At 39.9% G+C, this 20,354-nt stretch overlaps 1 protein-coding gene across 1 annotated transcript; it reads right to left on the bottom strand.

The window, feature by feature from the left end:
* Positions 1-848: 848 nt before the first annotated feature.
* On the bottom strand, positions 849-20,115 carry DTX1 (deltex E3 ubiquitin ligase 1). The gene is made up of 10 exons (XM_053468759.1): positions 20,003-20,115; positions 18,196-18,993; positions 10,304-10,988; positions 5,883-5,944; positions 4,026-4,187; positions 3,671-3,732; positions 3,019-3,177; positions 1,942-2,103; positions 1,761-1,850; positions 849-1,131 (listed from the first exon to the last, which is right to left on the bottom strand). Exons 2-10 carry the CDS (start codon positions 18,449-18,451, stop codon positions 904-906), a joined length of 1,866 nt encoding a protein of 621 aa, XP_053324734.1. The 5' UTR covers positions 18,452-18,993; positions 20,003-20,115; the 3' UTR covers positions 849-903.
* Between the last annotated feature and the right edge of the window lie 239 nt (positions 20,116-20,354).

Raw genomic sequence — 20,354 nt, 5'->3', positions numbered from 1 at the left:
AAGGGTGGAGTTGCAGAACAAGCTATAGAAGCGTTAAGGAGTGGCACTTATTATTATCCATTTAGTGTTTAAGTGATATGTTGAACAGCCACAGTGAGCGTTGTAGGAAAGCTAAAGCAAGACCTTATAAGTAGTAAAAGCATATAACATTTTTTATACAAAATTTCCAATGTGATCTTCCTTAGGTTTTTCATTTTCCTGCTTTGTTGCTCAGAACCCCCCCCCCCATGCATTCGCTGCAATGTGTGAAGGGTGGCTCACATAGCTAGAGCAGCAGTGCAGAGGATACACCTATATCGCCGACACTATTCTCAGAACACACAGATTCCATCACACACTTGGTCATGTAGAGGACATGGTGGAGTCGGATGACCTGTGTCCATGCTTTGAAATGGGTGGGAGAGAGAGGGAGCAGGGACTGGTGCAGTTTACTGGTGTAATGGGAACCAGCAGTGAGACTGCATTATGTCTCCTACCAGAAGTCAACATTCTGTTATCGAGTATGTCACAGCTTTCCCAAAATAAAGGTTATTTTCAGTTACATCCGTTACCTTATAAAATTTTGTTACAGTTCGCCTTCACGAACATGAATTGGGTAAATGCCACTAGTTGCATTCCATCTGTTTTGGGTGGCATAACGCTTTACAAATTTTCTGCAGTACACCCTGCCCCGTATCTTCCAACCTTTAGAGTAAAGCGTTCATGCTTCTTTGGGCCTCTTACACTGTCCTTCAACTACTTCTCTACTGTAACTTCAATCACATGTGTGCCCTTTAATTAACAGGCAATGCGACAGGCCCATCCTGTGTTTGAAAAAGTAAACCTCTATAAAAGCAGCCGGTAGCAAAAAGCCTTCACGGGGTGTAATGTTTCTTGTCTTTCCAGCATTGGAATAGTCTTTGATCAATAGGGCAGTGCCCGCTCTTCACTTACTCCCTGCAGGGTTAGCTCAGCGAGCACATTGTCTAGATAGTTGTGATCTGGGTAACCATGGCCAGTAAGGTTAGATCCAAATTCAGTCTTGTGGTGGATTTCATTCCACACCACTGTATTGGACTCTCCTGTTGTACTAGATGTGCCAATGGCAAATATCAAACGTCTGTCCCATGCTGCCACAAGTAATCGCAGGACCTGCAAGAAAGAAAAAAAAAAAAAACACTTGAGAAGACTCAGACCGAAAGATGTACAAAGAAAAGACGTATACATGTATTTTTCCAGTAGTGTTTCTATTTCAGAAGTATATTCTATAGTTCATCTACTTAGAACAGAAGAGTAATGAACAATATTTTCAAACCGGTAACCACGGTGACAGGGAACTTTGGTATAAAATGTTGCCAATTTTTCCAGTCATCGATTCCTACAAAACACTGTACTCAAGAGGCTCTGCGAACGCTATATATGAGGTCATCAGTTATGTCACAGCACAACATTCTGCCGTTCCATGTAGTGTACAACCAGATTCTAGGTGTTATACACCGGTGCATTTAACATTCTGACCACCTCCCTTTTGTCCACAGTGATAAAAATGTAGTTGGCCAAAATTATCATCAATGTCTATCTTAATTCAAGAATCTGTACAATACAGATTTATTATTTGTTGATCTGTAAAATAATCACAGAATAGCAATTTTCTTAAATATGATTTACGTGAGGTGTTGGTTTTCTGTTGCAGCTGCTGTCTCATTCTAAGATGCTCTATGTGGTTGAAATCTTCTCAGTTTGTGAACACTATATTAAATATATGAATGGTTTTCTCTTACCTTCCTCCCTTTTTCGTTATCTGGTAAGTAGCAGTGCCGTGGGAATCCTCTAGCTGTAAACTTCCTCCCAGGGTTGGGATGCTCGGGCCCCTGGTAAGAAAAATATATTTATTAACACACCAAAGTGAACTTGCCTGACATGCTACTCACAGAAATAAGACACATACACAGTGGTTCATACCTGCATGCCGCTGGGAATATCATATACAATGCGGATGGTCTTACACTCAGGATACCCAGGCAGGGAATGAGGGATCACATGGAATTCCATTTTCCCAGGGGGCTGTGTGCCTGTTTTTTCTCCATAAATTGCTTTACATGTAGGACACTGTAAGCTGCCATCCTGTCAAAGGAGAACATATGTACCGAACAGTTCTAGTGGTGTGAAACTAATCAAACAACGACGTGCTTATACTGTGAGATAACAGCCTTTAGCAATTTTATTGAATGAAAATTACCTAGAACATCTGCTTTTATGTCAATACGTGTGATGGTCTTTATATCTGCTTTATAAATAAGGGGCTATTTTACTTCAGCAAAGCTGAAGAAGAAAACCCTTGAGGTGGCTGGCAAATAGTGGCAACCCCTCTAAAGGGTTTTCTTCTTCTCATGCCACCCATCTACTGCTACTAAAAACCATAAACATACACAGTAGGAAATAACATAATTGATTAGCATAATCATGCAAAGCCAAGGATCACTGGCCCAGTGCTATATGTTTAAGGTGGTCTTGCTGACACTAATATAACGGTGTATTCGTTTTCTGAACTTTTGAACCTGGAAAAGGGGCAGATTTCATTAAGGGTCACGCTTTAAGGTAAAACCTTAATCATATTCACTTTTTGTGAATAATCATAGCGCATATTCTACAAGACTAATCGTGAGTTCATTTTTAGTTCAACCCATCCCTTTGTAAACAGTCCCCTTTGTGTGGCTGTGATCATTAAGACTGGAGTTTGAGTCGGTATAAACAATCCAAATAGTATTCAGTATACCATCCCAAGCTGCTAGACAACAGTGTGATAGTTATTGTACAACAATCAGACCTGAGCCATTGAGGATATGTTGTGTACGCAATACATTTAGTACATGGTTTTGTTCTTTCACGGTCAAATTTGAATATCTTCCACATATTGGGTTTATACAGACATATGGTGTCACCAAGTGGACCACCTCTCTTAAAAGATACTTTTAAGGTACAAGTATATACATTATATACTTTTCTTCCATGCAAATATTTATATCTTTAACTGCTTACCTTATTTCCATTATTGTACATGGCCACCAAACACAATACGTGGTACATATGGGTACACTTTCCCAGTTTCCCCACTAGGTCGGCACGGACTCCTCTGTGGCTTAGAACCCCTTCATAGCCCGATGCAGTGACCAGACGCTCCATGCAGATGGTACAGTCCTAACGACAGCAGATAATGACACATTTTAATGGCTACCAAGACATAAATCCTTTCTATCCCCTAAAGTCATACAATTTGGGTGCCAGAGCTAAAAAGTAACACGTAATGAATGTATGAATGGTTCCAGGTTTGGCTTAGAAGTGGAAATGTGGATGTATTTCTGACCTGTCTTTACCCAGATCTCTTTCCCATATGATGCTTGATATGAAAAGAGCTGTTAATGCCATGACCATTTGCTGTTTTTGGTCTGTTAAATGTGGTATGCAATTTTCATTAAAAACCTGAATGAACAGTGATTTTACAAAATAATGTATACATGATGTTCTATGTGAAGAGCTATGTGACTCCTGTGAAGCTACTGTGTGGAAAATATAGGAGTGTTGGCTGCGCAGCCATTGCTATATGTGATTTGTTGACAGGTCATGTACATGTAACAATGGCCTCCACCTTCATTCCCAACTGGTCCATTCCCAAGTTCATCGATTGACTCACCTCATCTGGAGGTGATTTAATTTTTTGTATGTACCGCCGTACAACCTCTTCTGGGTTCTTATCTGCGAAATAAAAAGGGACATAGTACTTCATTTGAGCGCTGGCAGACTCTTAACACGGATTCACAACTCTTTTAAATAGATCTCCATTTAATTGTCCCTGCATTGCACCACACTGATAATCCTTAGCATTATACTAGACAATGAGGAGTAGCACATGCAATTAGTTCTAACCCCCTCTATGTTTATCTAGATAAAGCTGCAGTGTATTCCACCTGTATTGCTCATCTCAACATTAACGTATTGACAAGTGTTCTTGTAACCCCACACAACAGCCAAGGGATAGCTCTACATACTCTTCTTCAAGTGCTTCTTCTTGGTCTTCCGACAGATACCACTAATGCCGCTGACAGGTTTGATGTCCTCTTTACTCACAGGAGGTGGGTGCAGGATGGGTTTGGGTGCTCTGGTAAGGCAGACAGGCAGCCCAGCAGCACACATCAAAATACCTGTCATTCCTGAGGAGAAAAAAAGGATGGGATCCACTATGTTTCCATAAGTCAATGGGATCACTGTACTCATTCAACTCATATTTAATAGTTTCGCTGCACCAACCCATTTCAGGGGCAATTGACCTTATTACAAACCCTGGCTAGCCATACTTCACTGAACTGCTGTCACGAACCTCTGAACAAATTTATAAGGGATAATTAGCATCCACATTGCTCATAATTCATCTATGTTTATTTTACAGTACATAGTAACATATATATATATATATATATATATATTATACCTTATGGAAGAAATGCAAAAATGCTTAGTTTACTATATCTACTGATGCTTCTTTAAAGGATGCTTATACATATTAATGCATATACATAAAAGCATATGTTTTAGCAGATGGGATTTGTTTGAAAAAAATGTTGCCAATTCTATTATTCCTAAAGTTTGCAAAAACCACACCTTTTGATTTAAAACTGCCTTTTTAGAGTACAATCCTATTTTTAGTGTGGAAAGACAGACTGTTAATATGGGCGGCAGATCCCTGCCAGGACACTTTACAGATCATTACTCATAACAAATGATTTTTGTTATAAGTGCTTGCGTACAAAATAATGTAAAATAAAGGCATATGTTGAAGAAGATGATGAACACATTGCAATTGAGTGGGACCAGCCTTAAGGTTTCCAGTACCCTAAGTGAAGTACATTTCTGGAGCCATACCTTCTTCATGCTTAGAATCTAGGACACCTTATCCCTTTATTTCTGTTAACATGGGGTGTACTTGAGTGGCGAGCTGTCCAGCTGTCCATGGACCTACCTCTAGAAAGGTCTCCTCTACCACAGAGAGGAGCAAGCCTGTGCTGGCAGACTCCAATAGTAAAAAATCTATCATTTAAAATGCCTGCTTGAGGAAGGTTTACATTGGAACTAGAACATGTTGCATTTAGTTGTTATTTATTTTGAGTGTTCTATGGTGTTCCCGGCTGGGACCATAATACCTTCTTAATTGTAAGTCAGTTTGTTTGCTTATTCCTTTTTTATGTCTATGCAATTTATTGCTATATGATTGTGCAGTTTCCCGCCATTAATTTCCCGCCTATATATTTGTTGTTTTTACTTTTTTTGGTATAATAAAAGATTCTTGCAGTAATCCCAAATTATGTCTTGTAATTTCTTATTTTTTTTTTTAAATCAGAGTGCTGTCCACTTTTTCATAGACTTCAATAGTTTAAATATCTCCAGTAGAAGGGAGATACCTGATCTCTCCGGCCAGTCAATTAAGCAGCGGTCCACCCCAACAGGGCAATCTGCCCCACTAATGTAGCATAGAACCTGCTGTACTTTGGCCTGGCCAGAATATGCCGATGTTTATAACCATGTAAGGTTTTTGTATTCAGAGCTGACTACTGACTTAATTTACTCTACTCTGCAGAAATAATACTACTGCATTTTTAAAGTGCTGCTACAAGGGAAAAAGAAGGGTGATATATTCCGATATTAATATCCTCCACACTAACAAGCTTACCAGTTTTCTTCTTAACATCTTATGTTAATAGTGAATTGTAGCTTGATTTTATTTGCACAAAACCTGGGAGGTTTGCAGAACCCCGACTAAAACTAAACCAATAGTTGTTAATAAGCAGTTATAAAACAATCTTTAATACAAAGGTGGCCTGTGATATAACAAAGAAATGGGTGCCGCTGACCTGCCAAGGCTGGATGTACTGGGCCTGTCCCATTGAGGTTCTTCACAGGAAGTGCTGGGACCCTGAAGGAAAAATATAGTGAGTAAACATCACATAATATCCATGCAGACATGAACTCATATAATTTAAAATAATGAGAAAACAAAAGTAGTCTATATTGTTTTTTTCCATAATTAGGCCATAAAGAAAGGGGTCTATGTCATAAACTATATGGACAAAAGTATTGGGACACCTGACTATTACACCAAGAGGGACTTTGATGACATTGCATTCTAAATACAAAGACATTAATATGTATTAGTTCCCCCCTGTTAAAGCTTCCATTCTTCTGGGAAAACAATACGATTTTGGAGTGTTTCTGTGGTGTTTGATGGGGATGAGGTCAGGCCTCTGTGCGGGTCAGTCAAGTTCTTCCACATCAAACTCACCCAACCATGTGTTTATGGACCTTGCTTTGAGGCACAGTCATGCTGGAATAGAAAAGGTCCTTCCCCAAACTGCTCCCACAAAGTTGGACGCATTGCATTGTCCAAAATGTCTTGGTATACTGAAGGGGACATACCAAGACATTTTGAACAATGCTATGCTTTCAACTTTGTGAGAACAGTTTGGGGTAGGCCCTTTTCCATTCCACCATGATTGTGCCTCACTGCACAAAGCAAGGTCCCTAACATCATCAGTGCCCAATCTCACGAATGCTCTACTAGATGAATGGGCAAAAATTCCTACAGAAACAATCTTATGAAAAGCCTTCGAAGGGTGGAAGCTGTTGTAGCTACAAAAGAAGGACCAACTTGATATTATTGTCTATGTATTTAAGATGCAATGTCATAAAAGTCACATTGGTATTTTTGTCCATATACTGTAACTTCAATTAACTTGTCTCAGTACATAATGTGGCCAGTGCTATAATGTAAGCTGTATCCAGAGCTGTCTTTAACATGGGGCAAAAGAACACTTGGTCTGGGCCCAGAGTTACCTAAGAGGCACATTGGCAGCTGTCCTCTGGGCCCCCAAACTGCAGCCATAGTCCTGATATGGAGGTCTATGCTGCTACCTAATGCTTCCTCCCTTGAGTGCTGCATACCACCTGCAGTTGGATATGATGTCATATTCCAGCACCAGTAGCAGGCAGACCAGTTACTGAAGATATCCCATCATGTACATGTGTCATAACTTCTGTACAACATGAGCAATATTATGATACCACAATTGTGTGCACTTAATATCAATCATTTCATTCAATTAATCAAAATCAAACTATTGTAATAAATAAAGGATCCTTGTCCAGACAACCAGTTCACCAGTAAAAACATCCTGTCTGTCAGATTAGCTCTTACCTCCCAGGCATAGTTATTGTCATCCTCCCTGATCTGCACGTATATATCTGTATACGGGTTATGTGTGTATGGCAGCAACCAGGTAGAGCTGCTTCTTAGGGATTTGCAAGTGATGAATTTATACCTATTTGTGAACCCCTCGCCCCCTCGTTGTGACATCACACACTGCGTAAAGGGAGCTTCCGAACAAAAACACCACCTGCTCGACCCATTGATAAACATGGATTATGGAAGATTAAAGGCTGAAGGCTGAATCCAAGACACGTAAGGAAACAAACAGCTATTTATATACTATTACATAAAGACAAATAAGGAAGCTGGCACTGCAGGTCAGAAGTCACTTGACCCCACAGTGTGTTCAGCACTGTTTAATGGTATCAATTAATTTATCTATCCATCATCAACTTTTTCCACACCACCTTTTAACCCACTGTGACTCTCCTGTGATTTCAGAAGAAATCCAAATTGCAACAAAAATGTATTAAATGTCGATACTAGTTAATTCTAACTTTTTAAAGGGGCCATTACACTCACACTTAAATTGAATATTATATGTTATATATATTATAGAGAAGTCCCTTTAATTTCTGTTGTGTCCCTTTTGCAAATACATGTGGGGATTCTCACAGAGTACTTTAACCTGTATTCTCTTTCAGTGGGTCTATCAGGGACAAGAATCATAAAAAAATTTCATTATACTTTTTTAACCAATAGTTTAGTATATCTTTATTTCATCACAATATATGGCCACAATATTGCAACATTAAAATGTATTTTACTTAAGCAAACTGTTGTAAGGGATTTTTTTACTGAAATAGTGGGGCTATGAAAGCAGATCTAAGTGGCAATAAATCGAAATGTAGTATTTTACTTTCACTAAAAATGCACACCCGCTGAGCTACATGCTCTGTATCGTCCCTGAGCATTACCGCGAAGGCTCTGTACATGGAGTTATCACCCCCAAGAACTTCAATAAAGCCAACAGGACGGCTAAAGTGTTAGAGGAATGATCAATGCTTCCTAATCCATAAGAAGGAAATGGATGGAAAAAAATAAATGCTTGGCAGAAATATATAAAATAAGAAACAGGAAGCACAGATCCTGTCAGTATCAATGCCAGGTCCATAGAGAGATACAGGGTCACTACTGAAGATAAAGGAGACCTAACCCAACTAGTATAGTATAATATAACACAACACCAATTTTGTGATGCTAAGGAATTGAGCATTTTAAATTTCCCACATGATTGGCTTGTATTATTTATAGTATCAGAATATCGCTAGCATAGTGTTGTTAGATTGGTCGTATTGTGCGCCATAGGGTTACAGTATGAATGTAGGGAATTGTGTGTACTACATAATCTGTGTAGAGAGTATGTGATTTATATATTGGGCTCCCAGACTGGCACACACATCCGCAAGATCTCGTCTCCCAATTCATCCCTGTGTTGTCCCCGTGGGCACACAATGTAGACATATAGCTCTGGGATCTGGCAGGCGTCTCACTTTACTGCCCTCGTTAACCATTTCAGCGCATGGCCCTGTGTGGCTAAGCCCCTGACGCTGAGTGGGTTAGATGTAATTGGACATTACAGAAACCTGTACAGATGGTGTCTTGTGTTATGTTTAGACAACAGGCTACACGGCATGTTTGTAGAACACTCTGCAACCTCCCAAGCAGATATAGTTTACGTTATACAGTTCTGTAGAATGACACTAAAGGGAGGGACCTTTGTGGCTGCGGCATGAGTGTAGGGTCTGTTGCTATGAGCAGCACCTGGGCTCTGTTACCATGGCAACAAGCAGCAACCCTTCAACACTGCAGCATCCACTTATGTACTTATTGTGCGTGTATACCTGGCAGATCACATCAACTGACTGACCACATCGCATACATTTAAATAAATACATATATAGAAATGTAACGATTGTTTGATACATAACAATAGCCATGCCGCTTCTTACACAAATGCAAAGAATATTCATTATGGCAGCCCTCCCTGCGACCGGAACGAGGAATTAAGATAAGAAGGTTTATAAACTAAGGATTGATACTCAGAATACCTTGAGTATCAATGAGCAAACTGTTATTATCAGTGGAAATGATGCAGGACTCATATGAGGCAATAAGCTGATTACATTTCAGAATCTACTCAGTGGGCATTTTTTTAGAGACAGATGGAGGTGTGAATACAGATGGCAAAAGACAATTCAATAAGAGTAATACCTAGTTGTTTATTTGCACATTGACGCTGGAGTTTTAATTAGTAAACTGCAAACTGGGTCAAATGACCTGGGTATTATTACTAAGATAATAAATGGCAGGTAATCTTACGGAGGTAACTTAAATCACAAAGATATCTGAACAGTTAAATTACATTTTAGTGCCTCATCTTCTTGAAAAATGGGATCAGTTTCAGAAATATGTTGAGAAAACCATCCAGTTTCTAGATGGAAAATGGGGCTACATGAGGGAATGCTCATGTCATGGCATGACATCATAACTCATGCAAGAGATGTGTAGGGAGAATGTGATTAGGTTTGTACCAATGGACAACTTAGCCACAGAATGCCTCTTAAATTATAGCTAAACCATAATTCAGCATTAAATCTATATTTAACACTATTTGAAATGACCATGTTAATGTTACTAAAACTATTTTAACTTTGACTTTGAAAGCCAAGGGCAGAAGCAAAACTCTCCAGCAACCCAAAGCCTCTGCAATTCAATTTTTTTAGGACTTAGACTAAAAGAAGATCCATTTTTTCTTGTATATACAAATTAGTGCATATTCCATGGAGGGTACTGGTTCTTAATAACCTTCAAAATTTTGTAAAGAATAAAGAAGAAGCCTGTCTCTGAAAATCAAGAGGAACATGTCAATTTCCTGTTGTTTTTCCACACCATCATTTCTTTATTACATATTCCCCAAGCTGTGTAGAAAATGTATCGTACTGGGCCAAATATAAGCCACTTTTTTACGTGTATTTGGAAATCAGAAAATCTCACAAAATTCTAGTTTCTCAGTCGTTTGGTGACTATAGGCATTTTGGAGGCACATATAGTACAGTGTACACTCACCCTGGTGGTATAGAGGCTCTGCTGCTGCTTCCACTAGTTCTTGGCACTCCTGGCCTGTTGAGATTATTCTGTCCTGGGTACGGAGCCGTGCCTGGAACACTCTGACTACGGGAAAATCCAGAGCCATTTCTGATACTTATGGTAGAACGCCCTCCTTCCCCAACCCTGCCCCACCCTGCTGCTCCACCACTAAATGTATTGCTCTGCCTTAACCCTGCTTGGTGTAATAGTGGAGGAGGTGGCAGGGCAGGTGGTGGACCAGGTGGAACCTTAACTTTCTGGGATGCCAAGATAGCATTTGAAGCTGCTCTAGTACTGTTGACCAGAAGGCACTGAGGGCAAGAGCATGGTAAACCTGAGCCTGATCCCACAGGCCAGGATTGGGATTTGGGTATAGAACCCATGGTAAGAGGGTATGCCAGGTCCATGCGTCTCCTCAGCCGACGTTTGCGGTGCGTTTGACGGTTGACCTGGCACATGCTTTGGAAATGCACCAGATAGCAAAAACCAAGAGTAGTAAGGTCCAGCCAAGGATGCTGTTTCTCATAAGCATTCTGGATAGCAATGCAGATCTCTGTATCATAAGGAGTCCAAGAACCTGCATCATTTTCCCACTCCCAAACAATGCCTTTCCCAGGGGCAGAGGATGGCTCGAAGAAACTGCGTCTTACTGGGCGGACAGTCCCTGACGGAGGAAGAGAAAAGTGAGAGACTACAGTCGATTAAATTTGTAATTCACTTACAGATAAGTCAATGATACACAAATATCAAGAATATATTTTGGCTATTCTGAAATGAGGAAAAATACCCATTACACCCTTGTGAATATCCAATACTATGGTGTGGTGGCAACTCTTCTGCACAGTGTGTCCTTGCATCTATGTTATCATGCAACGTGCATTCATATGAACAGATTCAGGATGCTGCAAGGAGATAACTACTCAGATACTGTTATAAGCAAATATATACTTGTAAGGAAATATGTGCTTTTATTTTGTTGCATTTATTGTATATTACTCCCTACTACTTACTACTGACCTATATCTGCCTCTTCTATAATTGCAGCATGATTTCATGGCGGTCATATATGAATACATACATATTCCTGAGGCTTTAGGATTCTCCTTCAGTATTAAAGGATCTTTAAATTGCCTTTGGCTGAATTATAAGATGAGGAGAATGGGAGAGAACGGTGCAGACTGCCGCCAGTCAAGCACCCCATTTGACGAACATGTCCTACCTCCACGGCCATCATCCTCTCTGCTGCAAACTATACCCTAGTGCTCCTGAGGAGCTGGGTAAGAATACATTTGAAGCTGTGTCGATTAGGTATAGACCTCCATGCTGTAAATGGGCCAGTTACAATGAAGTACGTACCAGGAAGCATGGTAGGCCAATAGAACATCCTGTCCCTGGTTTTGCGGAAGAGGATCCTGCTCCATTCAAACCTGACACTCTAGATGCAGGTCTAGACCAGTATACAGTGTATATACATTGCTTGTAAGCAAATACATGCTTTTATTTTGTTGCTTTCATGCTACGCCCTACTACTTGTCTGCCATTTAATGATGTGACCTATATCTGCCTCCCCTATAATAATTACAGCATGATCTTATTGGGGTCATATATGTAAGCCAAATCTGGTGCCGAGAGCTAAATATAGGAAATCAGGAACATTCCATTGGTTTACAGACCACAAAACAATTTGCAAAGAAACTGACATTCAATAAATTGATATCAAACCTGATATCTAGATTAACCTAAACAATATTGCAATATAAGTCATAATTGTGTCCCTTAGTCATTAAGAAATATTTTTTTTAAATATCATTTTGTAACTGGAAAACAATACCGTTATATGCTTTGATGTCGTTGTGTAACTGATGAAGCATTTAGAATAATTTAATTTAAAAACAGAGTGGTGTCTGTCAGTGGTGTCTAAATGAAGACATATGTTTTTTACCTCTACCTGTGAACAAACAAAGGGATTGGATAAATTATGGTTAATGGATGAAAGATAATCTGACAAGAATTTTTTTTCACTAATTTCTTCTCTATTGAGAGTAATATGTTGGATGTTTACCATGCCCAACTGACTATGTGCAACATAGTGATACTGATTAATGTTGATGTCAGTCTCTGCCAGTGCATGGAGAAGAATCTATAAAGAATCTATACAATAACAACCACTCAACCAGAAGTTTTCCTTGCCGTGGCACAGATCTTTCTTTCCCTGCTCCCTTGTGTGGCGATGAGAATTATTGAATATGTGTCCTAATTGACCACTGCAATATGTCAGAGAACACGGGAAAGAGCTGTTCCACTGGAAGTCTATATTCCTGCTGCAACCATTACGACGAGTACAGCGGGTGATTTCCATGAATTCTTCATGGAATGGTGACAGTGTTGCTTTGTCTGTTACTGTCCATTTATACATCAGAACACAAATTTAAGCTTGCACATTTCAGGACAAGGTTCGAAAACAGGGAAGCTAAGGAAGGTGCGTTATATGAGACAGGATCCGAGGGCACGATCACAAAACCAATGGAACGTAGTACGACATCGGAACTGAGTGGCCAGGCGCGGTGACAGTGCTGCTACAACTAGAGCTCCCTGTATGCAACTGTCACACCTACAACGTTTATTTTTGTCTCTGGTTAGCACGTTCAGATACTGATTTTGATGCAAACAAGTAGATATACCAACCCTAACCATTCCGAAGACTTAGCAACACAAAAACGTAACGCACATAATATTAACTTTTACCCCTAACTCAAATTTTGCTTTTTTACTGGTATAGAGTTGTATTATGTTACCCACAGAAAGAGAGAAAGCTAATTTGGTAAAGATGATACCTTTGTTGACAAATGATTATATTATTATCATACTTGGGAACTCTCCCTGTTTCGCCCCGAGACTACTAGAGAAGCGCAGCTCCAATCTTCGGGTGGATACCCAAATCCTCTGGGTCACGGGAGAGGGACCCTGACAAGCCTCACTCCCCATCCACTTTCCCCTTAAAATGGGGGTACTTCCCGCGACATCAGCAGGCCACGTCCTACAAGGGTAAGCTACAGGTAGCTGGAGCCCACAAGTTCCCAGGTATGATTATTATATTATACCATATAATATGCCTGAAGAAGATACCTAGATAGTTTTGAAAGCTTGCAATCCATTATAGTCAATAAAGGTATCAACGTTACTGAGTATTGAAAACAGAACATGGTACAAACTCAATTAAATCTCCTCAGATTTGTGTCTAAATTAATTATATGTATTACGCTCAGAATGTACCAGTGCATAGCATGACAAATTGCATTTCCAGCATTCACAAGCTCATATGATGCATCTCCATTACCTACTTTACGATTTATCAGTCGTCGAATCTACAGACATACAATCAAATGTAGCTATTAATGGACCATTATTGTACAACTGGTCGGGTGACAGCAATAAGCCCTGTTCCTCTCTTAGGCTAGGTTTCCACTTGGGTTTTTTTAGCTAAAAACGCCTATAAAAACGCCAATAGCGCCACCTGGCGTTTTTTTGTGAAAAACGCATGCAGCCAGATGTTAGCTGTAATTCAATAGGAAATCGCAAAATGCCATTTCCACTTGGCGTTTTTCTGTTTGGCGTTTTTTTAGTCCTCTTTGGCGTTTTTCTGCTTTTTTGGGCTCTGTGGCAGTTTTTCAAAACTGCAGCATGTTGACACTCTGGCGTTTTTTGCAAGAAATCTTGGCTTTTTTTCTCCAATAGAAGTCTATGGGAGAGAAAAAACGCCATGAAAAAGCCATGTGGGTTTATTGCCTTGGCGTTTTTTATGGCGTTTTTTCCACAGTTACAATGCAGAGGATGGACCCAGTATCTGTGTGTCCTACGAGAAATAGGCTGAAAACAAACAGTTTCACACAAAACAAAGTCCTGGACTGGTTCATATTGAATTTTACACCATTTGGAACAAACATGCCATTACAAACAAACATACGCGACCGGATCCTGCGTGCCAAAAGCAACAGCAAACAATTTGCACCATCATTTGGGGCCAATCTTCCCAGAGGAGCAGACATTCGAAATAAAGCATGCCTTACAAACCACAGAAAAGAGACAAAAGGGTCTACCAAGTAAATGACATCAGGAGAGGGCAGATACTTGCCATTTATCCTAATCCCTTTTAGCTGGGTGAAACTTCTAACTTGTAAAGGCTGGAAAAACTGCCTAAGGTCAAAAAAAGCAATTTCCACAGAAAGGCTAAAACGCCAGAAAAAACTGCAGAAAAAACGCCAAAACGCAGGTAAATGCAGCGGCAGTTTTCTTGGCAGTTTTCCTGGCGTTTTTCATCAAGAAAAAAACGCCGGACAAAAACCCAAGTGGAAACCTAGCCTTACCATGGTTTCTTACCATGTAATAATTGTCTAGTAAAGGCCTGATTTCTGGAGACACTTTCAGTAAATTACTCTTAATACCTTATGGAAATACCAACAAAACTCCGGAAGCTAATCGCATATAGGCATATATCCCTGCGAGAAATTATATATGTATATAGAGAAGCGCAAGGACCCTTAACCCACTATTTGCCAGAGGAACCAGTAACAAATGTCTCTATATTCTGTTATTCTCATATGCACGTTATTATGAAAGGAAGTCCTGGAAAACGCCAGCATCCATAACCCTGCCGCTCTTCCTCTCCCCACAGACTGCCTCCCTCTCCTCCGTGTCTGCAGGTCTGCGGCCACACAAACAATCACATAATTAATAATCCAGTTAGGAGCTATGTGTGCTGTGTACAAGATGGATCTATCCCCAAGGGCCAGCTGGGTTTAAACAGTCCCTGGGCAGGGAAGTCTTCATCAACAGGCTGTTGCAGCTGCATTGTATTACTGTGTACCGCTGCATCTTATATAGGCATTCCTGGGATGTCTTAATGCAGTAGATGCTGTTGCCTGCTGAATCCCTGATCATTGAGCGGTTTTATATGAAATATATATATATATATATATATATATATATATAGTGAAGAACTACATAAGCAGCATGGCTGTGCTTGCTTCTTTGATTAATGTAAAAAGCTGCAATAAAAAAAATAGTGGCATTAAGTTGTATCCCTGCTGAACGTGGATGATATGTGTGTATATATACATTTCTCAAACTGTGATTATAAGCCCCAAAACCATATTTAAATAGTCATGTAAAATGTTATTTCTCACATCTGTTCCTTTTAATTAAAAATTGAAGTCCCTGCAGCCTCAGTGTGTCCTGCCAATCTATCAGGCTAGTGTGCCAATGGCACGGAAGGATCATAGCTGGTTTCAATCGTGAACCCAGCCAGTAGGGGAGAACGCATTGGGAGGATGCGCACAGAGAGCCAACAGGGCTGCCTCCAGTTACAAAGCTGCTGCTGCTGCTAGGATAGTGAATGAGCAGCTTTACGGATCCTTGGAGACAATTTTGGGCAATGCTTCCCCTTTAAATAGAAATTTTTACAACATGTTGCTGCATTCAACTCATAGAAACAAAATGTTCTGAAGGGAAGGGGAATAAACAACAATAAACACTCTGTACTGAATATGTGGCCTAAAGTCACAGCCTCACTAAAGAAGAATAAAGATTATTAAAGTACTTTAATCTGCAGTCTTTAAACGGTTAAAATAAGTAAATAACAGCATGTACCTTAAGGAGACGCTGCAGCTCCGCTCCAGAGCTGCAGCTTACCTCCCCCTCCATGTTCTGGAGATTCTTGCCACTTCTTGGTTGCATCTACACTGAAGCTGAGTGAGGGTAACTAAACCAACTAAAGCACAACAAATAGCATGCGTAGGGAGTGGGGCATGAAAGGGACATATGCATATGAAGAGATTCTACAGAATCCCACCATGCATTTGCAATAAGGCCACCATGTAAATTTGAAGAGACCTCTCAACTATCATAGGCATTAAAGTTCACAGGAAGAGACAGAGGTACTTTGGATGCAGACACATGGGCTATGTATTAGGCTTCAAAACATAAAAAAATTCGACGACAATTTAAAACAGTCTATTCAACTAGAAAGTAAAGGACTGCAAGTAAAGGAAATCAAAAGACTGAATTAAAAGGTCAACTAAATTACCTTCCAATAAACTCACTTCACAAAGCTTACCTTCTCGCTGAGTGGACAGAGCCGGTTGCAGACAGTGTCCATAATGCGCTGAAGGATGCTCACTGGTGGAAATGAGTATCTGACACCCCATTATGTACACTGCTGGTACCTGTATTTTTTTATTAAACCTCTTTATATATATAGAAAATTTCACCATGTTTTAAGAATTACAGTGCTTGTATTTAAAAAAGTAGGCATTAGTCTATGCAATTTTCAACTGCTAAAATATATGAAGCATATACCCCCTGGTTTAAAACTGTTATATGACACTGGAGTAAGAGTTCCAAGGCAGGTGTGAGCAGAAATAGCTTCTGATGGTCACTGACAATTCTAAGTCACAAATTCATAGCTCTAAGTGTTTGGGTTCTTTGGGACCCAAATACCCCTGTCCCTCTTCCCTGAGGACACAGGCAGGCTGTTGGAGGGCAGAAATGGCACAGACAAGTTGCTTGGGGGAACAGACAGCACATACATGCTGTTTAGGGGCAAAGATGCACTGTGGGACATGTTGCTTGTGAAGTCAGGGGACCGGGAGTCTTTTCCCCAGGTACTAATTTGGGCCTTTTAACACTTTTGGTTCCAGGGATTTTGTTACCATAAAGGAGCAATGTAACATTATTTTAAAAACAATGATTTAAAGCTATTTAGATGGCAAATAGTGTGACTTAAATAGGTGCATATAAAGGGCCAAGTGATAAAATATATGGGACTGGTGTCCAAATATAAATAGGGCTGCTTTTCATTCCCATTCTGGCCCTGTTTCTATGACATGGGTGTTTATCAAGACTGATTGATGTGTGCTCAATCAAAGTACTAGCACCTTACGTTGGCATACATTCATGAGGCAGTTGATGCTTAGCATTGTTCTAGTTTATATTCCCCTTAGGCCACTTAACATGTTATGAGGCATGCCTAATGCTAAACGCTAATTTATGAAGACCAGCCAATGTCAATAAGCTGGGTGATACAGTGTTGGAAATGGGTGCGTGTCTGTGATTGTCTCAGTCCCGCTGGATCTGGTTCACTTGACTCGACTGATATATACACTTATGAATGACTGTTATTTAAAGAACTAATAGAGCAAATGCTCTAGGGACCCAAGGTGATGAACCTACATATCATAATCTCAATGAGGCTCCAAGGTGGACTGATTTTAAAGAACTGTACCAGGGCCTGGAAGTCCCTTAACAAAATCACGAGTAACATTGATTTGTGGTGCTGTAGGTAAGTACTTAGGATACGCATCTTTTATGGTTATTTAATGAAGTCTTGTGTGACACCCCTTCCTGTTCTTCTATTTTATACATAAGTTAGCTTCTTAAGTTAATGTTCTAAACTACATATAGCAGTACACATCGATTGAATTTAAGCAAGATGAATATTCCTTCCCTGGTTGCAAATATACCTGCCAGCCTGACTAACCCCATCACACAAATATACGCAAACCAAATAAAAATGGGATTTTTTTTTTTTTTACATTTCAAAATAAATTAAATTGCTGTTTTATGTAAAACCTGGAATCCCTTTCTGTAAATCGGTGACCTAAGCAAGAAAGATCTGTTCATTCTGGTTAGATTCCAGTTTGCCATGAATGGTCCTGGTAATCTGCCTGAATTCATACTAGTTGCTTCATTCTTACAACTCCTTTACATTGCTTTCTGAAACCATACAGGAAGCATTTATGAGAACTCTGTGCATACTGCATGAAATGTTAAGTGAATGTAAGTCATACATACGTACGCCCATATCCCCCCATTACCTGTGTCTTGGCGATACTGGTGCATGGTTTGCAGATCGATGACATAAGGTGTAAGCTGTGTGTCAATCTGGCCTAAAGCTACTCGTCCCCGGCCATCCTCTCTTAAGGCATTTTCAATATGATGACAGACAGTAGCTGTGTATGGTCTCCAGCGCCCATGCTCATTCAACCACTCCCAGACTACAACACGAAGTGGAGCCCCTTGACCTCCAAAATTCTGTCCGCTGACTGGTAATAGAGTGCCTGGGCGCGACATGGTAAGAGGAATGTAGTTAAGGTATTCACCCAAATCTTGAATGCTAATATCAGCCTGGCGTGGAAAACAGATGACACAAAGTTAATGGAGGGCAGTCCATGCAGAGCTTAGGGTGGGGAGTATGAATGGACAACTCCACAGAAGCATTAAATCTGATGAAAAAACGAGGAGGTCAAGGGGAAACTTCAACCTTTAATTGAAATATAGTATCAGAGCCGCTCCCGTCCTTTGAGTGATATCAAAACAGGATGCTAAATTGAGTTGTTCACAGTGGGGTATTCTCTTCTCTGGCAAGTATCAAGTCAAATTACATGCTGGTATACAAAGGGCCCAGCTAACGTCAATAGTTGGGCCCATCAGGGTGTACAAGAATGATTCATGGAGGTTGGCCTGCTTTATCTTCTGTGCAAGGAATATTAGTTGAAGCAGCACAAAGAATGAAAAGGGACAATGCTTCTGGCAATCAAAGACACTGGTCCTGAACTATCAGCTCTCAAGGCAAACCATCAGTCTTAGGACACTGGACCTGAAGATGTTCTCTCCTGTAACAGACATTAGATAAGCACATTCATTGGGATTCATCAAACCTGCTGTTCTGAAATTTGTTGCTACATTTATTTGTGTCGCTACCGTGTATTCTGTTAGTTCTTAACAAAATAAACACAATGGAAATTGTCCAGGTCTGCTAAGATTATGAAAACACAAAAAGAGCTGCAATTCTATAGTATACCATCTTCCTCTCCTTAAATCAACTAAAGGGTTAAAATCAGCTATGTGCCTACACCGAAATCTACAGAACCCCCAAATACGTAAATATAGCTTCACCCACACATGCAGAACTGGATTTAGCTTGTCGTCTACCAAAGGCCATGCATTCAGTCTTGTATACTCACAATTAGAGGATTTTGTGCAACAGTTATGGCAATGATCAGCCTATTATGACCACTACAGTTATATGGATACCATTTTATGCATGCAGATATGGGACTATATATGCAGATTACATATAAAACAGATGATACATAGATAGATAGATAGATAGATAGATAGATAGATAGATAGATAGATAGATAGATAGATAGATAGATACCGGTAGATAGATAGACAGATTAGATAGTGAATAGATAGATAGATACATAGATAATGGAGGATAGATGGATGGATAGATAGATAGATAGATAGATAGATAGATAGATAGATAGAAGATAGTGAATAGATAGGTAGATAGATAATGGATAGATAGATAGATAGATAGATAGATAGATAGTGGATAGATAGATAGATAGATAGATAGATAGATAGATAGATAGATAGATAGATAATGGATATATATATAGATAGATAGATAGATAGATAGATAGATAGATAGACAGATAGACAGATAGATAGATAGATAATGGATATATAGATAGATAGATAGATAATGGATAGATAGATAGATAGATAGATAGATAGATAGATAGATAGATAATGGATAGATAGAAAGATAGATAGATAGATAATGGATATATAGATAGATAGATAGATAGATAAATAGATAGGCAGACTCACAGTTCTTTGCCCCATGCATATTTGGCAGTTAGCAAACAATAGCACATTTCTGCATTTTGGGGTCTAATCACCCTGTGTGCTCTCCCAGTGGCTGAGCACAGCGCCTTCTGGTATTCCCCAATGGGTAATGGGGGTTTCTTGGTGTCTCCCTGTGGATGGAGGGGGTATCTTGTGTCTTCCAGTGGACGGAGGGGTATCTTGGTGTCTTCCAATGGATGGAGGGGTATCTTGGTGTCTTCTAGTGGATGGAGGGGGTATCTTGGTGTCTCACAGTGGATAATGGAGGTTTCTTGGCGTCTCCCTGTGGATGGAGGGGGTATCTTGGAGTCTCCCAGTGGATGGAGGGGTATCT

Source organism: Spea bombifrons, chromosome 1, assembly GCF_027358695.1.
Source record: "Spea bombifrons isolate aSpeBom1 chromosome 1, aSpeBom1.2.pri, whole genome shotgun sequence".
NCBI classification, from domain to species: domain Eukaryota; kingdom Metazoa; phylum Chordata; class Amphibia; order Anura; family Pelobatidae; genus Spea; species Spea bombifrons.
This window is presented reverse-complemented; position numbering and strand designations above follow the sequence as displayed.

Bases quoted from the DNA above. Each gene is read 5' to 3' on its own strand.
- DTX1 (XM_053468759.1), bottom strand. From the start codon at position 18,451: ATGTCGCGCCCAGGCACTCTATTACCAGTCAGCGGACAGAATTTTGGA. The intron at 2,104-3,018 runs GTAAGCAGTTAA...CTCCTTTGACAG, and splicing joins TGTACAATAATGGAAATAAG to GATGGCAGCTTACAGTGTCC. The intron at 1,851-1,941 runs GTATGAACCACT...TTTTCTTACCAG, and splicing joins ATATTCCCAGCGGCATGCAG to GGGCCCGAGCATCCCAACCC.